The sequence below is a fragment of the Marmota monax genome, unplaced genomic scaffold (assembly GCF_021218885.2).
Source record: "Marmota monax isolate L192 unplaced genomic scaffold, Marmota_monax_Labrador192_F-V1.1 WCK01_AAM20220418_F8-fsc00178, whole genome shotgun sequence".
In the NCBI taxonomy this organism is placed as follows: Eukaryota; Metazoa; Chordata; class Mammalia; order Rodentia; family Sciuridae; genus Marmota; species Marmota monax.
In genome coordinates this window covers 129,562-157,400 of record NW_026694501.1, presented here as the reverse complement: position 1 = coordinate 157,400, position 27,839 = coordinate 129,562, and the positions used below count along the sequence as shown (strand labels likewise).

Below are 27,839 nucleotides of genomic sequence, written 5' to 3'. Positions count from 1 at the left end.
TGACATGACCAAGTGGGATTTGTTCCAGAACGCAAAAATAAGTGAATAAACGGTCAAAAATCAATTGATCTAACTCAGTATATTAAGAAACTAAAGAAGAAAAATGATTTTATCATCTCAATATCACAACCTCCATTTCTGATAAAAATTCCCAGCCAAGTAGGAGATGATGGAGGCTGCAGCCGCGGTCAGTGAGCAGCACCGACCACACTGTGGGGTACTGGCAAAGACCCGATGACAAGAGCAGGCCAGCGCTACTCGAAGAGCACCAAGGAGGAGAGGAGATGGGGAGAAATCTAGCAACAGAACTGCAAGACTGGCAAGTCAGCCCAGAGCCCCAGATGAGGGTACTGGAACTCCAGGGGCCAAGGGAAAAGCGTGGGGACCAAGGGACGAAGACCAAAGCATCCCAAGACCTTGCTAAGGAGAATGAAACAAATTCATTCTCAGAGCTGAACTTCTCGCCCACTTTCAGAGTATCCAAAGAATGTTCTGGCAGAGTCAGTCTGTGACCTGTATCCCTTTCCTCCTCCACAGATACCAAAGGCCCAGGACGGAGTGGGGGAGAGGCCAGGCGGTGTCTCCGAGGCCAACAGGAGCATCTCCCTGTGTTTGGTCCTTGCCACAGGCTCCCAGGGCACTGCTCCAACTCAGGGTCAGCAGCTCTATGTTTGTTAAAAAAACATGAGGCGATTTCTCTCAAGCAGTTAACTGCCCAAGAATATGTTTGGTTTCAAAATCAAATGCTACCCTCCACACAAATAAAACTATTGGAGTCAATCAATAAACCAGTCCGGCAAGGTTTCAGGATGCAAAGTCAGTATGCAAAAACCTGTTGTGCTTTCACACACTGGCAATGAACAACCTGGAAAGAAATTAAGAAAATAATCCCATCTATAATAGCATCAAAGCAATCAACTACCCAGGAATAAATCTAAGAACTGTAACACATGCATACTGAAAACTACAAAGAACTGTTGAAAGAAATTAAAGACAATCTATATAAATGGAAAGACATCCCATGTTTATGGACTACAAGGCTAAATATTATTAAGATGGTTCTATGGTTCCAATATGTACCCCTAAAGTCCATGTGTCGGAAACCTCTCCTCAAGGCCCATGCTGAGAGGCAGAGCCTTAAGAGGCAAGACTCCTCATGAAGGCAGCGCTGCTGCTGTGGGCAGGTCAGTCATCTCAGGAATGGGTTCCTGAGGAAAGCACAAATCTGGTCTCTTTCCCTCTTGCACACACTCTCACCGCATGAATCTTCCACCAAGTTAGGCTGCAGCCAGAGGTGGTCCCTCGATCCGGGACTTCCCAGCCTCCAGAACTGTGAACCGAATAAGCTTCTTCTGTTGATAACTCCCTAATCTGTGAAATTCTGTCACAGCAGCACAAAATGAACTGAGACAGATGGCAATATCACCAGAGTTGTCTACAGATACAGGACAACCAAGATCAAAACTCCAGCTACAGAAATGAACAAGCTGATCCTGCAATTCATACAGAAATGCACAATATCCAGCACAGCCAAGCAGCTTTTAAAAGAATAGCTGGAAGACTCAGACTTCCCAATTTCAAAACTTACAATAAGCCACGGCAATCAGGAATGTTTGGTACTGGCAAAAGGACAGGCATACAAATGGAAGGGAACTGAGGGTCTAGAAATAAACCCTCACATTTATGGTCAATTGTTTTTCAACAGGGGCTCCGAGATCTTTCTTCCTGGGAGAAAGAAGACTTTCTTGAATAAGTGGTGGTAGGACAACTAAATATCCAAATGCAAAATAATGAATCTGGACTCCCAGCTCACATTGTGAGGAAAAATGAACTCAAAACGCTCACAGACCCAAACTGATGAGCTAAAACAAGGAAACTTGAAAGAAAACAGACAAAAATCTTGATGAGCTAGGATTGGGCAATGATGTCTTTAAGTTTGATGCCAGAAACACAGGCCACAGAAGAAAGAAACTAGATAAACTAGACTTCATCAAAATTAAAAGATTTTTGTGCATCAAAAGATATTATCAAGGCAGTAAAAAGACAACCCACAGAATGAGGGAAACTATTTGGAAGTCATGTATTTGGTATGGGTCAGTATCCAGAATACACACAGAACTCCTGCAAGTCAACGAAAAACCCAGGAAACAGGGATGGTGGCTCATGCCTGGAATCAATCCCAGCTATTTGGGAGTCTGAGGCAAGAGGATCCCAAGTTCAAGGCCAGCCTCAGCCATTTAGCCACTCCCTGTCTAAAAGTAAAATAAAATAGCTAATGAGCACATGAAAAGACGCTCAACTCGTCAGTGTGGAAATGAAACTCCAAACCACTGAGACAGCACTTCACACCCTGTAGGGTGAGAACTTTCAAAAAGATGGATGACAGAAAATATCTGTGAGGAAAAACTGGAACCCCCAAGCATGCTGTGGGAATGTCAAATGATACGGCCACTTTGGAAATCAGCCTGGGGATGATCAAAGGTTAAACGATGAGCTACTATGTGATCCCACAATTCTTCTCCTGAGACTAGACTGGACCAAATTGAAATCATATGCCCAAACACCTGCATGCAGGTGCTCATAAACTCACAATCACCAAAAGGGGAAACACCCCACGTGTCTGTCATCTGTTGAGCAGATCCGCACAATGTGGTCACCTGTGCAATGGAACCATAGTCAGCCCGGAGAGGAATGGAGTGCTGGGACCTGCATGGACCTTGAACACACCTGGTTGGGAAAGGGGCAGGATACCAAAAGTGCACACTCCAAGATTCCCTCTATGGGAAATATCCAGAAGAGGCAAATCCACAGAGACAGAAGGTGGACCAAGGCTGCCAGGAGCTGGGGAAGAAGGGAATCATGGGCAGGGGCTGCTGATGGGAACGAGTTACTTTGGGGGGGTCATGAGAATGTTCTGGAATTAGACAGTAGTGACAGTTGAACTCTGTGAATGTACTAAGAACCACAAAATTACGCACTATAAAAGGATTAACTGTGTAGTACGTGGGCGGGGGGGAAACCCCCACAATTCCACTCTGGTCTCGTCAAATATTATTAAAGCTTCCCTGTGCCTCAGTGGCCCCTGTGTTCTCTCCGGAGATCTTTCAGCTAGTTTGTTTGGTGGTGGTGTTTGGTAGGACCTTGCTCATCTGGAGCACAGGTTCACTGGGCGCTCCCTCTGCTCCACCCTGCCCCACTCTGCCCTTGTGAGGAAGCCCCCTCCTCCTGCTTCTCTTCTCTTTAAAAGTCATCTAGTTCTAAGAGGAGATTTCACATCAACATCTGTATTTAGCTGTGGCATATTCTGCGGGCTGCTGGTCCAAGAGCCATATGCACTCCTTCCCTGCATGGGAACCCCAGTTTTGTGCCAGCGTCGGCTCAGGGCGAGGAGAGTGAGTCCACCCCAGTTGAAGAGCCATTCCATCTGCTTCCACAGAGATTGGGATAAGAGTGACTACTGCAGAAGTCCAAGCTCTGAGCCACAAGCAACAGAAACAGGCCCTGACCATTTCAGCAGAAATCAGGTTTATTACATACCAGTGGCCAGTTTACCATAAAGCTAATTAAGCCAAGGCTTAGGCCCCTCACTTGCACGGGCCCCAGTGAGTACTCTAGGGTAGGTAGGGAAGACAAGTTGCAATCTGGAAGCATTTCTACATGAGCATTTCTGGAAAGTACCTGAAGAGATCTAGGAGAAAGATCTCAGAGTCCAGGATTTGGGATGATTTCTTTAGTCATTCTAAAGAAAGGTTTACTTTTATTCTGAGTTTTCCACCTGATGATTTAAGTGACCTAAATGTTGCTAGGTGTGGTGGTACACTCCGGTAATTCCAGCTATTTGGGAGGCTGAGGCAGAAGGATTACAAGTTTGAGGCCAGCATCAGCAACACAGGAAGTGCCTGCCTCAAAATAAATAAAAAGGGACTGGGAATGTAGCTCATTGGTAGAGCACCTCTGGGTTCAATCCCCAGTACCAAAAACAACCACCACCACCGGACATTAGAATGACGGACAAAGGATGTGAAGGAGCTGTTATAACTATGTTTGAGATGCTCAAGAAAATATAACTACCCCTTTCTGTCTAGGGGAACTGATTCTAGTACTTTCTGCAGGTCTAAGAATGCTCAAATCTTTATGTAAGATGGCATAGTATTTGTATATAAACTAAGCACATTCTCCAGTATTCCTTAAATCATCTGCAAATTACTTACAACATCTAACACAATGTCATGCCATGTATGTAACTGCTACATTGTACTGTTCGGGGATTAATTCAAAAGCTAAACCTTCATATATCCGAAAGGAGGCTGGAAAATCGAGTTCCTTGGGTTCTGCCCTGGAGGGGCAGGATTCCTGAGGATGAAAATTCTTCAGATAGAGCCAGGATATTCAAATGCATCAACAGTTGGAAAATATGGGAAATATCTTTTAAAGCTTGTGACCCAGTTCTGTCACAAGCTAATGAAACAAAATGGAAAGAATGTCCTGATAAAAAGAAAAAGGTATGCAAAATGATAACCTCATTTCTACCTTGAATACTGTTGTCTCAGGAACAAAATGATGCTTGGGGCCATGGCAGCTATTTTGCAGCCCTGAGGGGAAGTGGTGGAAGGGGTGGACACATAGGCCTGAGCCTGATGCTATGGATCTGTTGAACACATCATGGACCCCACCCCCACCTACTATCATGTGTGATAAGCACTACCTTCATCAGGAGTTTGTTACTGAGAGGCAAAACAGATCCTCACTAAAACATAACTTCTCTTGAAAACGGAAAGATCTGGTGATGCCAGATCCACACTCATCTGTACCAATACCGGTGCAGACAGCCTCTTTTGACATGGAAGAGCTCTCTTGCCTTTGCACTCCCGCAGGCAAGCGGGTTTACCATCCCTACCTCCTGTGTCTCTCCAGCCACAGCTCTGGCACCCCTCTTCTACAAGGCATGTCCTGATTCCTGCCACTCCACGCACCAACCCCACCAGCTGGAAGTCACGTGCCCACCCTCCTGAGTAGCTTGTTTCATGCCATCCCACTGGACCGTGCTGTCCCAGGACAGTAGTCATATCTCCTTCACTCCTTGATCTCCCTCTGCGTCCAGCAAGGTGCCCGCACACAGGAGACCCTCAGCGCACCTCTGCCGAATAAATGGCTGTGAGGAACAGCACCTGGAACGCTCGTTCTCTGACTCACCCAGACCTCAGCACCAGTGAAGCGGGCCACTTCTCAACCAGGAACCTGGTCCCCACACCACCCCTTGCACTACTGCACCACGGGACACCCAGGCCCTCAGCCTGGCACTGCAGCAGATCCCCGACAGTAACTGCTCTGAAGGTTGGTCCCAGGTCTATCCTGCGCCCATCAGCTCTCCCTGACTCAGGAAATAGATTGAGACATAAGCGCTTGCATAAGAGTCTCCCATGACAGCCGCGACAAACCACAGACAAGGAGAGAATTTTACATGAGAAAAGTCAGGCTGACTTGAAGACACACACGTGCGCATGCTCCCACACACAGTACAGTAGAGGGAGAGGCAGCCCCGCAGACACCCCGCTGTGGGCAAGTCCTGAGGAGCAGGACTTTCCCCTGCACCCATCCTGGACCTAACCACCCCTTAGAGATGCTCCCTGGGCTGGAGCTGCCTCTCAGAGGAGGGCCGTGTGCTTAGCATGGGCAAGATCCTGGTTTCGAGCCCAACGGCTGACGGTACCTCCACCATTTCTAAGCATGTGGTGTGACAGGGTTTGGGACACTGACGCTGGCAGGAAGCCATCACGATCATCTTCCCAACTGGAGTTCTGCATCTACTTAACAATTCCCATCTCCCTCTTTTGGCCCCAGGCAGCCTCCATTTCACATCCTGTCTCTAGATTTTGACTGCTCCAGGGACCTCATGTGAGTGGAGTAAGAGGAAGAGGCACTTGGCCTTTTAAGAATGGCTTGTTTCAGTTAGCACAAGGTTTTCAAGGCTCATCCACACTGTAGCATGTGACAGAATATTCTTCCTTTTAAAGGTTGAATAATATTCCAGTACACACATATACTGTATTTGCTTTATCCGTTCCCCCATTGATGGACATGTGGGTTGCTTCCACCTTTCGGTTCTCGTGAACAATGCTGCAGTGAATATCCATCAGTCTGCAAATCTCTGCTCGGGTCCCTACCTGAGTTATTCTGTGGACCCTGCCTCTACTTGCCCTGAATTGTTGATGATCCTAATCTTAGGCATGGAATTCTCTAGGCCAATCTTTATCCTATTGGGCAAGGGAAGAGAATCCAGATCCGGCTCTTAGGTGATATCCACAGGAAATGCTCTGGAGTTGGAGGAGCAGGGGTGAGCTGAACAGGGGCTCAAGAGCTGCTTTCTGGCCGCTCCTGACAGAGGGTGAATCAGGGAAAATGGGACAAGAGGCAACGGAGAGTGGGATGTCCCCGCCTCTGTGGAAGAGACACTTGCCTCTGCAGGGAGAGGGCCAGGACAGGGAGGCCTCTGTTCCTGAAGGGGCAGGCATGCTGCAGAGGCGGCCCCAGGGCCCCAAAGGGCAGCCCAGGCTGCAGGGGCAGAGGTTAGGAAAAGGGAGAGGGTGAAGACTGCTGCTCTTCAGAAGACTTCAGTCAGGCTTCCCTGGGGGAGGGGCGGAGGCGGCTGAAATGCTCCAATTGACAGATGGCCCCCAGCTCAGCCACCTCCTAACGCAGAGAAGCACAATACAGACCTCTCACAGGGCTGGGGCTGACAGTGTGCCAGGCTGCAATCTTGGCCTGAGACGCCGTGCACGCTCGTGTTTTGGCAGGCAGGTGGGTGATTATGGCTGGGCAAAGGCAGGGTCTGGGCACCCGTGAATCCCTCTCACCATCTGCTTTAAGCAACTTTCAACTGGTTACTTAATATTTTTTGGTGCCAAAGTGTCTAAGTTCAGGTACCAACGGCAGACAAGCTGGGAAGGGAGCAAAGACACTGTTTCTGTGGACTCTGAACTAAATACGCCCCCAAATGCCACCATCGAGGCACAAACCGAGGCTCTCACTGCAGCCTGGAGAAATCCAGGGCTCTAGGAACGCCCTATCAGTGGAGGAGGGCTGTGGAGGGGCACTTTGGGGCACTCGCCTTGGTCGCCCCCGCCCCAGGGGTCACCCTGATTTGAGGCAATGCTCCTGGAACCCTCCAAGGCAAACTTGGACCCTTGCAAGACCTTGGAGGTAAGGTGTCCCCTTAGACCTGGGGCCTGCCTGGTCTGAGCCCAGCTTCCTGGACTGCTGTAGGACCCCCAGGGCCTGTGAGGTCAGCCTGGATTTCCATAGTGACCTGGATCTGAAACCAGATCAAGGTGCCAAAAGCCTGTCAACTCAGCTTTTTACTAGTGCTGGAGCCAGAGCCAAAGAGCCTGATGTCTCCACCTTGGGTGACGCAATGTCCCCACCACTGGGCTTCAGGGACACCCAAAGTCATGTGTTACACAAGCCTGAGAGCTAAGCTACTCTGCTCCGCCCTGCATCCCAGTACTGACCGGACTGACAGAAGAGCCCATCCACACTGAGATCCCACAGGAGGTCGAAGGCTCTTGAAGAAGTTTCTGGAGGCCATGTTAGCAGCTAGGGAAAGAAAAAAGGTTATTCCTGTGGAGTAACTGCAGCAAAAGTCTGTTCTTCATATTAAATAATGCCACTTAGTCCTCACAAGTTTAAGTGGTAGAGGATACTGTCGTCATCGCCACTTTACAGACGAGGAAATCACTCTCAGAGACATCAACAGCTTCTCTAGGGTACGCGGCTAGTAAGCAGGAATGTGAGGACTGAGGCCCAGGGGTACATGCATGTGACCTGAAATCTCCTTCCACATGACCTGTGTGGGGTCTTGGTCTTTTTGCCCTCATTCCCTGCTGTCACAGCCATGTCCCCTCTAAGGCAGGAGCCAGTGGAAGGGAAGAGAAAGGGCTCGTAAGCACTGGCCACAGTCAGCTGTCTAATGACAGCGTTGGCCCTGCTGTGACTTCAAATCATGTCCAGGTCAGCACTTTAACTTATCTGGCTTGGTCCTGGGCACTAGGCACAGATCTTCGAACAACTAAGGGTAGTTGCTCCCCTAACTCAAACTCACTGGGGTCCTTTTTTGAATGTCCCTTGAGCCCAAGAGCCATGTGCTAGGGATTTAGGCCATGGAGAGAGTGTGACATGGAGATGAGCAATGGAGTGCCATCCAGTCTGGGGACACAGGGACAAGGCCAGGCCTCGGCTGGTTGGGCTCTTGCACAGGGCTGCTCAGTGCTGTGGCAGGCACTGTGGGTGCTCCCCTCTGGGAACTGAGACTCTTGTTCCCACAAGGACCAGAGGACCCTGAGCTGAGGTCCTCTGGCAGTGACTCTGGAGGACGTGCCTGACCCAAGATCACGCCCCTCTCCAAGGGCAGCCTGCATCTGCTAACTGGCCAGTGCTGGGCCCCTGGCCTCCACTGGGACAACTCTAAATGGCCATTAGTCTCAGGCAGCCTTGGACTATGACTGTCAGGCATCTCTCCTGCAGTTCACTGCCTGCTGCTCAGCACTCTGCCAGCCTGCCACTGCACCCCCTCACAGTAGGGTTCCCAGGAGAGCTGCCCAAAAAGCCTGCAGAAACTCGGCCGCAGAGCCTTGGCCTCGGCCGTCCTCCTTTCCTTCCCTCTTTTCACTATTTCAGAACTGAATGTTTTAACATCTCCCAATAAGAATATAAACTTGCCAAGGGTGAATGCTGCCTACTTCTGTCCACTCCCTGGAAGGCCTGCTGGCAGATGCACATGAGGCCCAGGGATGAGCCCATGGAGGTCAAGAGCACTGGGGCCAAAGCCTGGTGACGAGGGCCCACAGGACACCAACAGAAGGCCCTGGGAAGGGGAAGAGGTAGGCACAGGACTGAGTCCTCGTGAGAACTCAGGATGTCCTCAGGAAGCAGTTGAATGCACAGAGGAAGTAGCTGACCATCCCAGCCCCTAGTTCTCAGAATGGAGCTCACATACACACGAGTCCAGCCCTGCTGCCACTGTACTCATCCAACTGCCTATGAAGGGACAGGCCACTTGGCTTCTCCTAGGCCAAGCACACTCTCCTTCCTGGGGATTCCAATTTGGGAACAGGACCTGGCCTTACTTGGCCATGGAACTGGAGGAGAAGAAAGTGACCTAGGATCCTGCCCTTCCCTGACCCTGGCTCTAGCTCCTCCTGAGGTCCAGCACATCCCTGACCTGGGATTCCACTACCCCTGTATCTCTGTAAGGAACCCCCAGGGTTCTCTGCCCCTCCCAGATGAAACCTTTCCTAAAGTGCACGAGTGTGGAGGTACCGAGTGCCCCCAGAAGGCTCCCAGGTCCTGTGTGCCCCTCACTGATGGGCTTCAGTCCAGAGGAGACATGAGGCTTTGGTTTCTTCTTGTGGATGACGCCCAGGCCCTAAGCAGAGCATGGGGGTCCACAGGGCAGGGTGGTCTGTAGGACTTACTCATTTAACCCCCACACGGGACTATAGGCTCAGTGTATGCACAGAGCTGATGCCAGGTGATTCAACCAAGGGGACACCCGTAAAGCAGTGCCAGAGCCTGCACTTCAGCTGTTGGCCACAGGGCTGAGTCCTCGACACGCCCCCACCCTGGCCTAGCAGAGGCAGGAGAAGGGGCAGGGAGGGCTCTTCCACCCAGCTGGCCGGCCGAGGCTGGGGGCTCAGAGCCTGTGAGGACTGAGCCTTGTGGGAGGGTGCTCCACAGGGTGTCGGGGCCACACAGGGACCCTCTGTGGGTGCTGCCTTAGAGGGTCTCTTTGTGTTTCCCAATGCCCAATTGTCACTCTGTCACATACTGTGCAAGGAGCAGAGAGAAGCTGCGCAGACGGGGTCAGAGAATAATGACCACACTGTTCCTTCCCCTTCATCCGCCATCCCCCAGGCCTGGGTTAGGGATGAGGGCAACAGCCACACACAAGGGCCCCAGGAGCTGGCACCCTTCTCCTGGGAGGCAGGGAGGAGCACCGTGCAGGACCCCAGAGCAGCAGCGAGAGCTCTTTCTGGAAGGCGGCCAGGCTGACCGGGCTGAGGCGTTCCTTGAATAAGCCACCCTCACGGTGGCTCTGATTTACAGCTGGGCTCCAGGCTCCAACTGGCAGTACTGGGACCAGCTGGAACTTGTGACCTGCCCATCTCCAGACAGGGACAGCTGTGGGTGGGGCCTAAGGCCAGGCAGCATCCTCATGCCCTGCATTCGGATCCGGGTTGGCTCCAGGTTGCTCTACTGCTTCTCCCTGACCCTCAGGGAGAAGGTCCCAAGCCCCTGGCAGAATGCATGCTCCCAGCAGCCAGCAGGAGGGAGGAATTGGAGCAGGGGCAGCAGCTGCTCCTGGCTTTCCCAGCCACCTACTACTGCACTGTGGGATACGCAGACACTCAACGCCCCCTCCCTCAAGGACCCTCGGCTCAGAATTCAAAAGGTGCTGCAGGGTTGGTGGCAAAGACGACACCCTGAGAGGCACACACTCTGACAGTATGGAGCCCAGGAGGTTGCCAGCTCTGCATGACAGGTGGGTTCCTACATGGCCCAAACCTGGCATTGTCACGTTAGGTGAGATGAGGTGAGGACTCGTGCCCATCACCTTCTTCCCTCTTCTTGGACAGGACCAGCCTCATAGCACTTGCGGCAAGGCGAATTGAAGTGGCTGGTCCTTCCTGCCTGCTGGCCTGTGGGCCACGAGGCTGCCGCGCTCCTGCCACCTGGTGGTACGTCTGTGTTACTCACCTGGAACAGCCACTGGAGCAGAGGCACCGGGCAGTCAGAGGTGTGCAGGTACAGGTTGCTCAGGAGGCCATTGTGCAGGAAGGAGAGCTGTTGTGCCACTGGGGAGCTGTGGAGACGGAGGGGCGAGGTCAGGGGAGGCTCCATGCAGGCCCAGCAGACTCCTGCAGCAGAGGCTTGAGGGGCACCTGTCTTGGAGACTCTGGTCCCAGCTTTGCTGGGACGCCATGAGGCATGCTGGAACACTAGGGACACATGCTTTAGAGTCCATGACACGAGGTGCTGTCTGGAAAACCACCTCGCCCCCAGCCCCCAACCGCCATCATCAGAACGACTTGCCTTTCTCCAGTGTTTTCCAAGGATACGCCTCACTGTGTTAAACACAGCAGTGGGCAGTACAGTCCAACCTTTCCATTTGATGGAGGGGAAAACTGAGGCATTTACCAGGGGTGGGGCAAGCATCTTGGTGAGGTGAGGCAAGAACGGAGGAGTCAGGCTTCTCCACCTGTGGCTCAGGGCTGCAGGGGGCAGGCAGGATTACCCACAGGCCTCGGGGTCCAGTTACACAGAGCATTTCCTCCCCATCTTGTATTTTTTTTTCCAACACAAAGGGGACACCTGAGAGGATGGGAAAATAACAGAGAGGGGCCCAGAATGGGGAAATTCTGGGAAGGAAATACCAAGTGAGGGTTCCCCAGAGGATTCTTTAGAAACTCCCTGTCCCTGGATCAGGGCGTGACCTGCCAGTACGTTCAGTGCCTTCCCACCAGGCCCCTCCCTTTAACTGGAGTCCTCAGAGCCAGATTGCTGATGTGGAGAGGAGCCCTGGAAAATCACCTTGACCTACAGGATTCTGGTCTCCACTGAATGGGCAGATGTACCTGATGTGGCCAGAGGTCCTCTGGTGGCAGATGCTTTGGAGGTCAATTTAGAGGGGCTGGCCGCACTCTGGTGCATTCCCCAAACTCCTGGTCACCCCTAGGCAGGCCAGGTCAGGGCAGGAGCTCCCACTCGCTATATACTTGCTCCATTACTTTGTCTTTCTAGATAATGCCCCCAACGACTACGTGGATTCCAGGAAAACAAGAAAGTGATTTTATGTTTGTTCTTTTTGGTGGCCAGATCCACGCAGAGCACACTCAGATAGCATTTAATGTCATGACCCGAGATAGAACCATCCTCGCTCAGCCCCCACCCCTTTGGAAAAGGACGTCACGCTTTCATCTGCCAGGAACAGAACACTCCAAAGCCAAGATTCCCCTCAGAGCCAAGATGCTGTCTCCCTGAGGATGTCCAGGCAATTTACAAATTGTATGTTTTTTTTTTTTTCAAAGTCATTTAAGTTCAGAGGAGAAAGAGGCTTTGTTCCTGTGGCCGTGAAGTTCAGGGCTCCCAAACACGTGCGCACCCAGGGCTGCTGGGGCACGCTCTGTGCTACCCCACGTGCCCAGTCACAGGGGTGCTTTGGCCAGCTGACCCCAAAGTGTATGGCATAAGCACAGGCCCTACAGCCTGAGTGCAGATGATACTGAGGGGTGTCTGTAGGGACCTGCATGTTGGCAGAACCCTGCAGGAGGCCACACATTGAGGCACTTTGAGGAGAACTTTGAGGAGACTCTGGCTCTGGTATCCTGCTGTGGGCTGGGGGTACCCTGCCAGTTTCTTGGAGAGGGAGCCAACAGTACAAGTCCCTGCTGGTTTGGGCCACACATTTCCAACTGTTGCACCGAGGGAGTGATCTCTTGGGTCGCAAAGTCTTCCTTCTGCTACACAGGCCTTGCAGAGCAGTTTCTGCCAGAGAAATGACAGATCTTTTGAGTTCACTGCTGTTGAGCTTGGTTTCATCTGTGAGATAAGAAACTAGACAGCCAGGAAAGGCACATTCTGGCTCTGCCTTGGAACAAATGGCTTTCAAGGAATTCTGGGTCCAGAAGTACACGAGATCACGAGGAGCGAGATGAGACACAGGCTGGACCCCAGAGTCAAGTGGGGCACCTGTTCAGCACAAGGGGAGTGCTGCCCACCCAGACAGCCCTGCACCCGGCCAGGGAGGGAGTCCTTCACAGCACAAGTAACCTTGGGCTTGACCCTGTGTGCACACTGTCCTGCCTCTGGGGCAGGAAGAAGGGGCCCCCCAGGCCAGCATCCAAGCAGGGAGATGAGGAAAAGGGAAGAGGTGGGAGGTGTCTACAGCAGAATCTCAAGAATCTTGGGTGACAGAATCAGGAGTTGTCAGATTTGAGAAAGCCAGTGTCATATCTCCACAACAAAAATGCTGATGCTGGGGGCCTGTGGGTGCCTCTGCCAACACTGAGGTCAAAAGTTATCCTGAGAATGCCAAAGGACCCTGGCGGAGAAGGGGAGGGACAGCAGATGGCATGCAGGCCCAGCTGAGTGTGAAGCCCCAGCTGTCACCCCAGAGGGTCCCAGTGAAGGGAGGTTCCCACGAGGGCCTCAGCTGTGTGTCCAGCCATAGCCAGGGCACTGCTAATCCCTAGCCATGATGGCAATGACAGAAGGCAGATGTCTCTCCCCATCACCGCCTGCTGGAACAGAAGGAAAAAAGGGGAGAAAATTGGCCCAAAGGGGAGGCCCTCAGGACGAGCATGGACCAAGTAGGGGACCAGCCTGGTTCTGCACACCAAGCTGTTGGAGCAGAGCCTGGGCCTCCTTGGAATTTATGATCCTGATAATGTCCAAGGGAAGATTATTCCAGCTTCTACCTCCTTGCCTATTTTATGGGCACCAGTCCCAGTGGGCAGTCTCCAAATGCCTCACGAATCCCAAGTGATGGCAGGAGGATAAACACCAAGGGCAGTTATTTATACAGTATTGGTTTCTGGGCGCTCGCCAGGTTTTCAAAAGAAAGTTTAAGTAAATGCCTAAGCAGAATACAAAGAACAACAGGGCCGGCCTTCTCCTGCACCCCTCTTCTGTTTCTTTCTTTCCTCTGTTTAAAGCTAAGAGAGCTACCTGGTCAGAAGCCCAGGGCTCCCAACACCGGCCCAGCTTGCTTTATTCATAACACGGGGCATTTGCAGCCAGCAGGACTGAGTCCTGTCCACAGCCCACAGCTGGTGGATCGCTACTCACAGCTCCAACCCTGGTGGCCCCCTCCAGGAGGAGGAGGTGCTCGAATCTGAACAGGAACCAGGGCTGCTGGGCCTCGGGAAGGTGCAGGTACATGCAGTGCCACCGAGGTGAGGAGACTGGACTCACCCTCCTGCTGCTTCTTCCTGCCTGCTGAAGTCTTCCCACAGGAACACCCTGCCCCATGCCCACCCTCATGCCAGTAGCGGCAGATGTGCCCAGAGGACATGTGTGGACTCTAAGGAAAGCCTGTGAGCAAGCCAGCCAGGCAGGCCACCTCTCCCTTTCTGTGGAGCTCATTTCTGCTCTGATGCTCTGCACTAGGGAAATCTGATTTGCTTTTGAATTGCTCTCAAGGAAGGAGGAAAAACTTCAGCTCCTGGAATTGGCTGACACCAACTGCTGTCATTAGGACATGTTACTTTGGTTCCAGGGAGTGACCCAAGGTCACACATTCAGCCACACAAACCTGTGCAGGCCACAGTCAGGGAGGTCTCTTGCACTCTGCTGCCCAGCCCACCTGCACCTGCTCTGTGACCCAAGGTGAACAGCTTGCTTGATCTGTGCTGGCATTTCCCACTTCGTTCAGAGAAAAGAAAGATATTTCTCCCTTCACAGAAGGGTAAGGAGAAGTGAATCTATTTCAAGAGGTGATTTTAAAAAAATAACACTTTCTCTCCCTCCAATGATAAAAATTATACCTTCATTGTAGAAAGTTTGGAAAAGGCAGAGGCGTATAACTAGGAAAATAAAATCTCCTGCCAGCTCACAAAGTGTGAACTCTCTGCACTGCAAGACCTGGTACCCTCTGGCTGAATATGAGAGGGTCCTGTTGGTCACTAGGACCTTTCCCATTCTGTGTCTGAACTTGAAGTCTTTGGCATAAATAGGAAATGAAAGATGACCCAAGGCTAAATGGTGACCTCCAGGAAGTGGCCCTTGCCCACTGCCCCACGGGAGCCACCGACAATGTCACATCCCAGTGTCACACAGCGGGCAGGGCATTCCTCCAGGAAGCCCTGTGCAGATTCCCAAAGCCACAGGATTGGAGGCTCATTAGCATATCTGAGGGAGGAGGGAAGCTGGGCGGCCACCTGGCCCTGTTTGGCAGCACTGGCTGATCGTGGGTCACCACTCCATATGGGGCTCATCTGTCAACACTTCTGTCCACCAGCCAGTCCAGGACGGGAGACCTGCTGTGGGCACAGCCCGGGGCTGAGGCAGGGAGGGAGCCTCCCTCTCTCGGCTGCCCTAGAGTCTGTATCTCTTCTTTCTCCAACTCCACTACCCTTCCTTCTTCTTTTTCCTTCAGTTTTTTTTTTTTTTTTAATCAGTTCTGTTAGGTCCTTTTTCCAGATCGTAATGTGAACCCTGACCAATGCTCTTGCACACCCAATAATCTCACACAGCTGCCAGCAACACTCTAGACCTTCAGGCAAGTGCTTCTGTGAAAGAATATGCCCATCATATGGCTTATAATGTGTGTGTCCAAAAGCCAGGAAAATGGTTAAGGTGTCCAGGTACCAGGGCAAAGCGGCACTACACTGTTTGCTGCAGTGCCTGGGCCAGCTCAGATGCTACATAAAATCATTGATAAGACAACTGAAGGGGGCTGGGGATGTGGCTCAAGCGGTATCCCGCTTGCCTGGCATGCACGGGGAGCTGGGTTCAATCCTCAGCACCACATAAAAAATAAAATAAAGATGTTGTGTCCACTGAAAACTGAAAAATAAACATTAAAATATTTAAAAAAAAAAAGACAACTGAAGGCGCTGGGGTTAAAGCTCAGTGGTAGAGTGTTTGCCCCTCACACGTGAGGTACTGGGTTCAGTCTTTAGCACCACATAAAAATAAATAAAGTAAATATATTAAAAAAAAAAGACAACTGAAAAACAAAATTTTTTTTTTTTTGTACCAGGGATTGAACTTGGGGCACTTAACTACTGAGCTACATCTCCAGCCCTTTTTTATTTTGAGATAGGGTCTCACTAAGTTGTTTAGGGCCTCACAGATTTGCTGAGGCTGGCTTAGAACTTGCTATCCTCCTGCCTCAGCCTCCCAAGCAGCTGGGATTACACACTTGCATCACTTCACCTGGCAAGACACCTGACATCTTAATACTGACTGATACGAATGATAAGAAATTACTATTTTTAGGTGCAATAGTAGTATTAAAATTACGTCTAAAAGTAGAGTGCTATATTCTAGAGACATAATCTGAAATATTTACAGATTAAATTATGTGTGTCTGAGATTTTCCTAGAAAGTAATTCTGGGGGAATGGTGGTGTTGGGTGGAGCAGAAAGGAAAAAGACTGGCTTTGAGCTGATCCGTGCTGAATTGACAGAAGGATACATGGAGATAGGTTATGTTCTTCACTACTCTACTCTTATTTTCCTTATAAAATTTTATTTTATAGAACCCAGGACCTCACTAGGCAAGGGTTCTACCACTGAGCTATATCCCCAGTTCTTTAAAAAAAAATTTAAAAATTTTGAGACAGGGTCTAAGTTGCCTAGTCTGACTTCAAACTTGCAATGCTCCTGCCTTACTTTCCCAAGTAGCTAGGATTACAGGTGAATGCCACTGTTCACTCTACTTTTATATGTTTGCAATTTTCTACGATAAAAACTTTTAAAGGAGGGGCTGCAGTTGTGGCTCAGTGGTAAAGTGCTTTCCTGGCATGTATGAAGCACTGGGTTCAATTCTCAGCACCACGTAAAAATAAATAAATAAAATAAAGGTATAAAAAATACAATAACATTAAGAAAAATTAAAAAAAAAACTTTCAAAGGAAAAATCAAAATATTAAGAATAATCTTTATGTTACAAAATATGATGAACTCAGAATTAATGAAATAAACCTAATGCCGTGATTAGCACAGTGAGTGTGTATGCTAGAGGGTCGAGTTTTAGAAGCTTGGTCCCCAACATGGAGATGATAGGAGGTGTAGGGATGTTTCAGAGGTGGAGCCTCAAGTGGTCATTAGTGGATCCTTCCCTGAACTTTTTCTTTGGCTTCCAGTCTGGGCCTGAGATCCCTCCCTCTCACAAACTCCTACCATGCAGTGCCATCTGCCATGAGATGATGCAACTATGGGCTCTCACCACTACTATTACTATGCTGTTTGGACTTTCAGCCTCCACTATGAGCTTTTTTCTTTATAAGTACCCAGCCTCAGGTATTTAGTTATTGTAATGGAAAATGAACTAACATTCATAAGAAAGCCCTGCATGGCTGGAAAAGAGAGTAAGATTCCTATGTTTAAGTCTTAATGTGGCCTAAGAGACCACAGAAGCAGTCCAACTTCTGTGCTCCTTACAGGTGGCCAATGGTGGCCCTTTTTACATTCCCTTGTCGTCCAACCCAGCAGGGTACCTGGAAAACTACAATTGCACTGAATCCCGTGGACTTTTTCTTTCTTACAACTCTAAGTGTTGAACATTATTGTGGTAAATCATTTAAAAATCCTCTTAAAAAGCAATCTAGTAGGTGGTTATGAGTAATAGGGATACATTTACTCCCCAAAAGGAGAGGAACAAGACAGCTTCCTCCTGTTATCAGGTGTGCCCGTGGCTAGGGAAAAATTTCTGTGTTGGCATCCCACAGACCAAGGAGGTGCCACGTCTCCAACAAATACAGTGCTCCCTCATTCCCTGTGGGGGGCATGTTCTAAGATCCCCAATGGAAGCCCAAAATGGTAGATAGTACCAAACCCTACAATTTAGTACCTTTTCCAACTTCACTAAACATTTAGCACACACTATGGCCCAAATTTTTGTAAGTAGAGGTGTGATGGCAAAGCTAGCAGAGTTCTGCTTCCTGGCTCCCTGGACTGGAGGTCTGGTTTACCTCTGCTCGCAGCACCCACAGCATATCACTTTTTTCTTCCCTTAAATCAAGAACTCTCACCTTTTCACTTAAAGGAAGTGCTTCTCTGTTCCCGGGGCTCGTTTGAACTCCCAGCATTGCTGCTCTTGTGAAGCAGAGGTCACCTGAACACACTGAGACCCTGCAACAGCAGCTCTGATGACAGGGATAGTTACAAGGACACTCATGGGCAACTGGAACACAGTGTGGATTCACCGGGCAAGAGGGGATCCACTCTGCAGTTGGAGCAGAGCAGGACGGCCTGAGACTCCATCATGCTGTTCACAATGGGACACAACTTAAATCAATGAACTTTTTATTTCTGGAATTTTCCATATAATATTTTCAGACCACAGTTGACCACAAGTAACTGAAACTGCAGAATGTGACACTAAGGATAAGGGGGCCCTGCTGTGGATGGCCCAGAAACTGGTCCCAGGGCTGACTGAACCGTAAACCCCAGGCCCTGTATGCTGCGCCCCACTCACAGATTGTTTGTGCAACAGTGGAAGATTTTTTATAGTTTGTGCTAAATTAATAAATTTTATAAGTAGACAGGCATGACTATGTCACTGGTATCCCTAAAAGAGCACACAGCCATTGATTAAAACATGGCTCTGGATGACCTCTTTTGGGGTGTCCCTTATCCCTGGGCTCTAGAGGGAAGGGGCCTGGCGAGGCTTTGCCCCCACCAACACACTTACCTGAGAAACAGTTCTTCAAGGTGGTTGTGTGGCTTTAGATGTGAGGAGTCCAGAATGCAGGGCAGGGGGTGACGCCTGGGCAGAAACACAGTCTCACCCGGATGCACAGGTGGGATGACTTGCAGGGACACAGAGAACCTCTCCACCAGCATCCTGGAGAGGCAAGGGGAGGGGAGCAGGGGTCAGAGGCACATCTGGGCTTAAAGCATGGAGGGAAGGACGGATGGCCCAGGGGCGCCCCCTGTAGACCAGAGGGACAGCACCACCTGCTGATGAAGGAAGGGCCATGTACCTGTAGACATGGAGCCCTCACCAGCCTGCTCTATCAGAACACCACTTCAGGGCCAGGGGATGGGGAGCCAGCACCGGTTCCACCCAGGAGCTCTGCTCAGGTCAACTTTCACTGCATGTTTTCAAGGCCAGGTGTTGAAGGGTGCATCAGCATTGGCCAACCAAGAGAAGTGTAAACTCACCGCAGTATTCACTGGCTAGGGGAGGGACCCACAACAGAACAGCCCACACAGTGCGAGCAGGGAGAGTGGGCAGAAGGGCTGGTGCAGCCAGGGCCAGGGAGAGTGTCCTGGGAGGGCTGAGGAAGCAGTGGCCCAGGGGCCACAGGGGCTGGGTGGAAGCACAGGACAGCAGGAGGGCATCAAGGCCAGCTGCCAGGGCTGGATTCTCCCCTGACTCCAGCTAAGCGCAGAGCCTGCCTATTCCTGCCAAGCGTCTGATTTAGTAGATCGGAGCTGTGCCCATGAACAGGGAAGGAAAAGGGAAGAGGGGACCCTCTGAAACGGGGATGGGAAAAGGAAGGCTTTCAGATGGTTCCCAACAGTGAGCTAAATCTCTACGTGACAGATTGGCATGGACACCTGACTACTGTACACTGGTGGGTAGAAATGGCAAGCTGCAGAACAGGATATGTGTGTGTGTGTGTGTGTGTGTGTGCACGCGCACACGTGGTCATACCCTCTGCCCCTGTGGAATATGCTCCCAGACCCTCAGTGGATGCCTGGAACCTTACTTATATAGTATCAAACGCTATAGCTTGTTTTTTCCATAAATAAGCACTTATCACACATCATGGCTGTAATCTATGCAGTTTGAAGTGTGAAAGCAAAACTATTAATTGCACAGCTTCATTCTTCCATTCCAGATCTTGGCAACACAGAAAATAATTTTTTCTTTCCTTATTGGGAATGCTCATCCTCTCACTTAAAGGAATCACTTTATACTATCTCCTTGGCATATCTGATTAGCTGGCATCACTACTCGGAAGTTTGGGGCTGCTGTTAAATAAAATTAGGGTTACTTGAACACAAGCACTACAATACTGTGACAGTCAATCAGATAATCCAATTCTTAACTAATTGGTGAGCAGTGTATACAGTGTGGATACATTAGACAAGGGGATGATTCATGTCCTGAGCAAGATGGAGCAGGACATCATGAGATTTCCTCATCCTGCTTAGAATGATGTGCAACTTAAAACTGAATTGTTTATTTTTGGAACTTTCTAGTTAATATTTTCAGAGAGCAGTTGACTATGGGCAAGTACTGACACTATGGAAGGTGAAACATGGGTAAGGGGGGAATATCTACATGTTTGTATACAAGAATACAAATCTACTCAGACACACAAGACATACCCCACTGTGATCTAGAACAATCATCCCTAGGGGACAGGATTAGGATGAGGAGAGAGAAGACATGTTCTGTTTACTTCATATATATGATAGTTCTGCTTAATGTTATAGTAATATAACATACATTTAACAACAATAAAACTAAATAAGCTGTAAACACTGCTTTCCCTCTTCTCTCCAGAAGACAGTCCATGCCCAGTCAGGTTCCCAGCCAGGCCTGCTGTCTGAGACAGCAAATTTAGGAACAGCTCAGGGGCTCATCAGGATCTGGGACACCCACAGCTGCCACTGGAGGTGAGTGCGAAGCCTGCAGCCTGCTGGCCAGCCATGAACACCTGTTTCCCTCTCAGCCCAAGTGGCCCCAGGTAAGGCCCCACCTACATCCCAGGGCTCTGCTGAGAATGAAATGGGACAATGAATGGGACCACTGACGGGACAGGAAGATCTGATCTGAAGGCTTTTAGAAACCATCTCAACACACCACCATGCAAGGGCTGGGGTTGTGGTTCAGTGGTAGAGCACTTGACTCACACTTGTGAGGCACTGGGTTCAATTCTCAGCACCACATATAAATGAATAAAATAAAGCCCCAGCAACAACTTAAAAATAAAAAGCTGCCATGCAAGTGGTAAAATGAGTTCTTGCTTATGTCTTTGCCATCAGACTTTTATGAGTATCTACTGTAGCTTATATTGCTTTTATAGTCAGGAAAAATTTGCAAATTTTTAAAAGTTCTGTAAGAATTGGGCTCATTTGTGAAGGGGGCCCAGCCCTGTCCCCAAAACCAAAGGGATTTTTGTGATGTTGACTATAATGTATGCACATTATTAGCCATTCTGAGACGACAATTACACATCTAATTGAGGATTTCCTGTGCAGCCTGGAGCTGGCAATAAAGGATGATGCTGTGTTTTAAATATCCACCCCCCAAGCCCCACCACCCCTGCTGCCCTGGCACACACTTAGGTCTTTTAACTTGAAGAAAGAATTTAGGATGTCATCCCTTCCAGACACAGGCCATTCCCAGGCCACAAGCAGACATGCTCAGGATCTTGGTGTCCTTTCTGGGACAGGCAATTGTGGCAATCCTAATCGCCTTGTCTGGCTGGGGCCTGGCCCCACCTCAGCTGCACCCCTTCCAGACTCACAGCCTGTTCCCTGGCCCCACCACTTCCTGGGCCTCTTCAGAGACAGAATAGGCTGCTGGGCTTTGTACTGAGTTGCCTTTTTTCTTTTTTAGGCATCAGGTTGAACAGTCCCATCAGAATGATCCCACATCAAAACAACCACCTCAAAGTGACTGTTGTCAAAGAGGCATTCTCAAAGCACCACTGGAAAACGTCACGAGCTCAGAAAACCAGCAGTGATTTCAAAGCCAGGAGTATCTCCTGCTTTAAGCTGGCTACACAGATAACTCCCTTTCTAAAGTGAGGAACTGTGAAACCTCCAAGCCCTGACTTACAGCATCCTAGATATGGTCAGTAGAGAGGGAACAATGGCAACAGTTATTCTTGCTACAGAGATTTTACAAAGGTTTTGAGAGGTTCCATTCAGAGCCTATCTATCCAGCAAGTGGGAAGCCAGAAGCCCAATCCATGCCTCAGCTCACAGAGAAGATGGCCTTGGTCATGGGGTACCACAAGGCCTTCTTGAGAGGGAAGCTCTGAATCTGCTGGGATATCAGGCAGCACCAGCACCTGCCCTCCTGGAATTCAAGGCGGGCACTTCTTGGCAGCCCTGCCCTGGATCTCCTGCACTGTGCAAGAAACTCTGCCTGCTTATCTGGGACAATGGTTCCAATCCCAACGAGTTCCCAGACTCCCCACCATGCAGACAAGCCCAGGGGAGCCCGGACTCAACCTCTCGCTGTGCTTGCTTTTAGCCATTCCCTTCTATTTTCATTGAAAGGTCTTTAGCCAAGTGGTGTGCCCCCAGTGATCTTGCAACAGATGATGTCTGACAGGGTCACAATGGTCACAGCTACCCAAGTTGTTCAAAAATCTTCAGACAGCTTTTTGTCTCCCTTCCTCAACTCAGCTGAAACCACGGATCTGCACTTGCACCTGCACAGGTGACTTTCTGATGGGTGACCTTTGACATCAGAGGGCTCCAAACTCCACACTCAGAGCAGCTAATGCAGCCATTTTCTGAACATGGGTCCCATGAAGAAATGGGTAGCTGATAGTACCTGCATGGACTGTGGCTGGTTCACTTTCCCTGCCTCCCATCCCTGTCCTACTGCTCCAGTCTCTCAGATCACTCTTTTTCTATCCCATAAATACCCCTAAACCCTACCCCTGGGGAAGGTGAACTTCAGTGGGGCTCCTCATGTGTGAACCTGGGACTGCCTTCTGAATAAACTCCTTCTCTTTTGCAAAACCCATTCCTTCGGTGGCTGGCATACTGGGTGGCAGGCAGAATGGGCCTTCCTGGGTAACAACAGGTCCTCCTAAGCGAGGCCAGGCCGGCCACGCCAGCATGCACAGGCCCACGCGCCGATCTGTTGTCTGTGGCAGCTTTCACCCAACAACAGCGGAGTCCAGCCTCTGCTACAGAGAATCACAGGTTCAAAGTTACATTGACTCTCCACAAACTTCACAGTAAGATTCTGCTGATATTTGGTCTAGTGCAGAGGTGATTATCAGAAAATGTCGAGAAAAAAAGACAAATGGCCAGCCATGGTGTTGCTCACAATCTTTTTTTTTTGTACCAGGGACTGAACTCAGTGGTGCTTAACCACGCAGCCACATCCCCAGCACTCCTTATATTTTATTTTGAGACAGGGACTTGCTAAGTTGCTTAGGGCCTCACTAAGTTGCTGAAGTTGGCTTTGAACTTGTGATCCTTCTGCCTTAGCTTCCTAAACTGCTGGGATTATAGGCATGTGCACAGCCTTACAATCACCTTTGAGCAACAAGAATGGTGTGAATTCTTTGGGGATCCTAAGAGCAAGGCTCTGAGGACATGTACATTTTATATCACTCAACACCCCTTCGGAAATGGACGTAGAACATTGAGCATTTATCAAAGCTTTGCCCATAACGGCCTGGAACAGTGCTAAAGCACACTCAGGCTCAGGGTGGGGGGAAGCCTGGATAGCACCCAGCAAGACCAATGGCAGGGGTTACTCTAGGGCACAGGGATCCTGAAGACCCCCTCCACCCCAACTTTAATGCCCCCTCTCCCACAGCATTCCCATTAGCACAGAAACATGCTGTTATTTTCCCCAAGAAAGAAAGAAGCCAACCAACCAACCAAACAACCTACCAACGTACCTTGACCCCATTTCCTCCAGCCACTGCCCATCTTACTCTCCTGTCCTCTCCCCTGTCCTCCATGAATCTATTCCAGTCAGGCATGATCCCAGCAGCCCACCAGAGCTGCTCTTGTCAAGGTCACCATGACCACTATTTTGCTAAATGCAATGGTCATTTCTCAATCGCCCTGATTTGACCATTGGTTGTCAGTACTTGGCAGCTGGTTTCCCTGCAGACCACACAGCATCCTCTTCTGCTCTTTCTGATGGCCTCTAGGTGCTCAGGGTCCTGATCTTCTCAGGTACTCGTTCCCCGGGGTACTTGTTCTCATCCAGCTTCGAGGTAGCAAATGCCACCTCCACACAGAACTCCCAGGCTCATGCTCCAAGCCACCTGCCCGATCTTGCCCCTAGAATTCCCCAAGTGAATTCTTGACCTCATATCCAACCCCGACCTATCCTGTGATCACTTAAGTCTTCCCATTTAAAGATACTCCTAACCTCTAGCTGTTGAGGCCAAACACTTGGGGTTCCCTTCTAGATTCCCTCCTTTTGCCATATCCTTAATCTAGCTTGTCAGCAAATTCTCTCAGTTCTATCTTGAAAACATATCCAGAACTTTCCTGCACCTCCCCACCCACAGTTCTCATCCATGTTTCCTAGTTCTTAACTCCCTCCCTGAGGAAGAGCACGGAAGCTAGAATTTTTCTTCCCTAAGGTATCCCCCAAGGATCAAAGAAACACCGATCTTCCCTGCCCCAGCTGGCCACAGAGATATTCTGTGACCTCCTTTGTCTGATCAGAGGTCATAAGACCCTCCTGGATCCTGAGGGTCCTGCCCACACCCTGGAGAAAGGCAGCTGACCACACAGCCCTCGCTGGGCTTCCCCACCTGGTCTATCAGAAATCTTGTCTATGCCACGAAGCTTCCAGAAAACCCAGAAGGACGTGGGTCCAGAGAGCTTCTGGAGGGCTGAACGTGTGGAGGTCCCTGGAGGGCGGCTGCCCAGGGAGGGCTGGATGCTGCGCCTGCCCCAACCTCACTCAGCACCTCTTCAACTGCATCCTTTTTAACATTCTTCACAGTAAACTGGGCAACACACATTTCCCTGAGTTCTTTGAGCCACCAGCAAGTCAAGCCAAACCCAAGGAGGGCTTGCAGGAAGCCTGACTTATGCCTGGTCACTGGGGGACAGTGCAGCAGCCAGCATTGCGATGGCACGGAGGCGCCAGCAGTCCTGTGGCTGAGCCCTCCCCTTGTGGGATCAGCCACTATCTCTGGGCAGGTGGAGTCAGAGCTGAGTTGGCCTGAGGGCACCCTGTGGGGTCCCTGCCTTTGGGGCGGGGAGGACAGTCACATCTCCTGAGCTGATTGTGGTGACAACAGAGGGAAAGGATGCTTATGCTTTAGTTTTCCCAGCACACTCTCATTGCTCTTTCCCTGCTGCCCTTGCCTGTCCTCACAGCCCACCCAACAGAGTAGCCACAGGTGCCTCCTCTGGATGCACGTCACGTCAGCTGTGGAAGCTCACGCGGGGGGGAAGAGTTGTGAAGTAGGTGCCCACCACCGGCCTCCCCAACCTCCTGGCCCCCACCCACTGCTCCCAACATGCTAGGAGCACTCCCACCACAGGCACGAGCTTCTCTCCCCTCTCAGGGGTCTCCTGAAAGCCACCTTCTCATGGAAGACTTCTGCGCCTTCCTCCTTCAAACTCCCGTATGGCCTCTGTGCACCCTCCTCTCCTGAGCACTTGTCACGGCTGCGTTTACCTTGTTCACTGTTCCTCTCCCTACCCTGACTCCAGCGACGTCAGGGCAGACAGCAGGCTGGTTTCACTCCTGCTACATCCTCAGGATCTAGCCGCCTGGCACAGGTTGGTACTCTATAAACATCTGTTGGATGAATGCATGAGTGGATGGACAAATGGGTGGATGGATGGTGTGATAGACTGAATGTGTCTCTCCAAAATTCAGATGTTGGAATCCCAACCCTCAAGGTAACTGGGAGATGGGGCCTGTGGGAGGGGATCAGATCATGAGTTTGGGGCCGCTGTGAACAGGACTAGTGAGAGCTCTCTAGCCCTCTTCTGCCAAGTGAGGACTCAAGACATCAGTGCTCTGCAGCCTGGAAGAGGGCCCCCTGTGCAGCCTGAGCATCCGGGCACCCTGGTCTTGGACTCCCAGTCTCCAGAGCTTGAGAAACATTTCTGTTCTTCACAAGTCACCTATTCCATGGTGCTCTGCCACAGCAGCTCAAAAAAATAAGGCAGATAGAAAACAGTAGACCCTAAAGACAGATTCAAGCCTGGAACAGTGGCACACGTCTATAATCCCAGCAGTTAGGGAGGCTGAGGCAGGAGGATCATGAGTTCAAAGCCAGCCTCAGCAACAACTTAGTCAGGCCCTAAGCAACTTAGCAAGACCCTGTCTCTAAATAAAATATAAAAAGTGCTAGGGAAGTGTCTCAGTGGTTATGTGCCTGTGTGTTCAATCCCCAGTATGGAAAAAAAAGAACAAGGATTCAACTGTGGTCCTCAGGCATCTCCAAGACCCAGACCCTGTTGTACAAATGAATCCAGATCTCTCTCCAGCCAACAGCCCAATTAAACCAGGGCCAACACAGTCTTGACCCAGATGAAAGCACTGAAAAAGTCACTTTCTTTCCCCAGACAGGAAGATTTAAAAAAAAAAAAGTCATGTGGCCATAATCCCCCTTGAAAGGCAGTTTTCAGTTATGTGGTTTCGTGTAGCTATTTTCCAAAGCGATCTGGTTTTGTGAACTTGGACAGTTAACTGGGCTGTGTTTTATGATCTGTGTCCTCTAAGGCCAGACTGGACCCTGATGCCCACCAGCTGATCAGATATTTCTTGAATCAATGAATAAATGTGGCTATAAGAGTAGGATTCTGCTTTAGAGCTCAAGAACGGCCTACAAATTGCTAGTTGAAATTCTGACCACACCTGCAGGAGGCCCCGGCCCAGCACCTGTGTTCGGGGGCCAGCGGCACTTCGTCTTCATTGAGATCTGAGGTGAAGTCACGGTGGTGCTGCAGCAGCAGCTTCTCCTGCTCCTGCTCCCGGGCCTGCTCCCTGTGGGGAAGAAGCCAGAGCCTGTCACCAGGCTGTAAGCACCCCTATACACCCACAAGGCTAGGAAGCAGAGGCCGAGTCACCCTGGTCTCCCTGCAGGAAGGCACCCGGGTCTGAGTTTGCGGGGTGTGGGAGTCACTGCATCCACACACTGTGCTGCCTCCAGTGAGAAGAGATGAGTTGATAAGCCTGAAGGAAGATGGGTTCGGACACTCAATGTTATGTGTAGCTTCGTGGACATTGTTTTGGAGTTCACTCTTTTTTTTTTTTTTAAACACACTAGGCCTGAGCCTGGCTCTTCTGCTCGCACAGGTCCAGCTGCACAGCCGGGCAGAACCACACCCTGGACTCCTTGGTGTCCCTGACTCACTGTCTGGCTCTCCAGTCACAGATAGCAAGAGCCCTCCAGCCCCTGCTCACTCCCTGTATCTCCCAACCCTTTGTCCCTTGTCCTTCAGTAGCCTGGAGCCCTGTTTACTTCCAACCAGTTGTGACCACAGGCCCCTTGTGTGCACCATTATCTTGCTGGGGCTCTGACTCCATGCTGTGGTTTGATTATGACTTGGCTCCAACAAAACTCATGCTGAAATCTGAAGGCCAGTGTGATAGTACTGAGAGGTGGAAGCCCTGTAAGAGGTGCTAGTCGAGGGGGTACGGCCTCTGAAAGACTAAGCTCTTCTTGGCTCTCACGGGAGCTCTGCCCCTTTTCTCTTCTGTGTGGCCCCCACCTTCCCGCCACACATGCAGCAGCACGAGGCTCTCACCAGATGCTGGCAGGTGCTTGTGGACCTCCAGTGCTTCAAGCCAAAATACCCTGGTCTTTACAATCACCCCATCTCAGCTATTCTACTTCTACAACAGAAAACGGCCCAAGACATTCCCTAACCACTCTGCAAATCCTGAGTGGGCAGCAAGCTGTCCTGCAGCTTCCACTGTCCGTGCCTCCCCAGCCCCACTCTAGCCCCTCCAAGTACCTGCCAGGAGATCCCAGGTGAAGTCAGGGTGGTGCTGCAGCAGCAGCATGGGCTATCAAGTACCATGGGCTATCAGTTCTGAAATATTCTCTCTCCAACCCAGGCCTCTCTCTTGTGCTCAGATCCTTCTATTACCACTAAATAGATGATTTCCAGCTGAGTGTGATATGGCCAAGTGTGCCTTCCTCTTTCCCACAAAGGCCCCCACTTCCCGGCTACTCAGGCCACAGAGCTATCAGAGGTCCCTCAAGCTCCTCCCAGGGTTTCCTGATGTGAGCCACAAGTTCTCCAAAGGTCACCAGCATGTTCTTTTTTAAATACATCTGTGCCTGCTTAAAATTCTCCCACGGTTCAACCTGTGCTTACACGCCATCCAGCCCCCTTGCTACCTCAACTGTATCTCCTGCCTCCTTCCTCCCACTCCTCAATGAGGAGACTCTTATCCTTGCTGGCCAGGAG

At 50.4% G+C, this 27,839-nt stretch overlaps 1 protein-coding gene across 8 annotated transcripts in view; it reads right to left on the bottom strand.

Moving 5' to 3' along the window:
- The window catches only part of Fam178b (family with sequence similarity 178 member B), an 81,718-nt gene extending 54,162 nt beyond the window's left edge, over positions 1 to 27,556 (bottom strand). For 3 of the 8 annotated variants that reach the window (XM_046420092.2, XM_046420095.2, XM_046420094.2), the window contains exons 1-5: positions 27,381 to 27,556; positions 26,302 to 26,406; positions 18,415 to 18,567; positions 10,753 to 10,858; positions 7,509 to 7,593 (exon numbers count right to left, since the gene is read on the bottom strand). In XM_046420092.2, the coding sequence (XP_046276048.1) occupies positions 7,509 to 7,593; positions 10,753 to 10,858; positions 18,415 to 18,566 (343 nt within the window). In that variant the 5' untranslated portion in view covers position 18,567; positions 26,302 to 26,406; positions 27,381 to 27,556. Of the gene's footprint in view, positions 1 to 7,508; positions 7,594 to 8,735; positions 8,855 to 10,752; positions 10,859 to 11,193; positions 11,368 to 18,414; positions 18,568 to 26,277; positions 26,407 to 27,380 lie in introns of those variants that run through there. The other 5 variants (XM_046420097.2, XM_046420099.2, XM_046420093.2 and 2 more) reach the window with 4 other exon arrangements.
- Between the last annotated feature and the right edge of the window lie 283 nt (positions 27,557 to 27,839).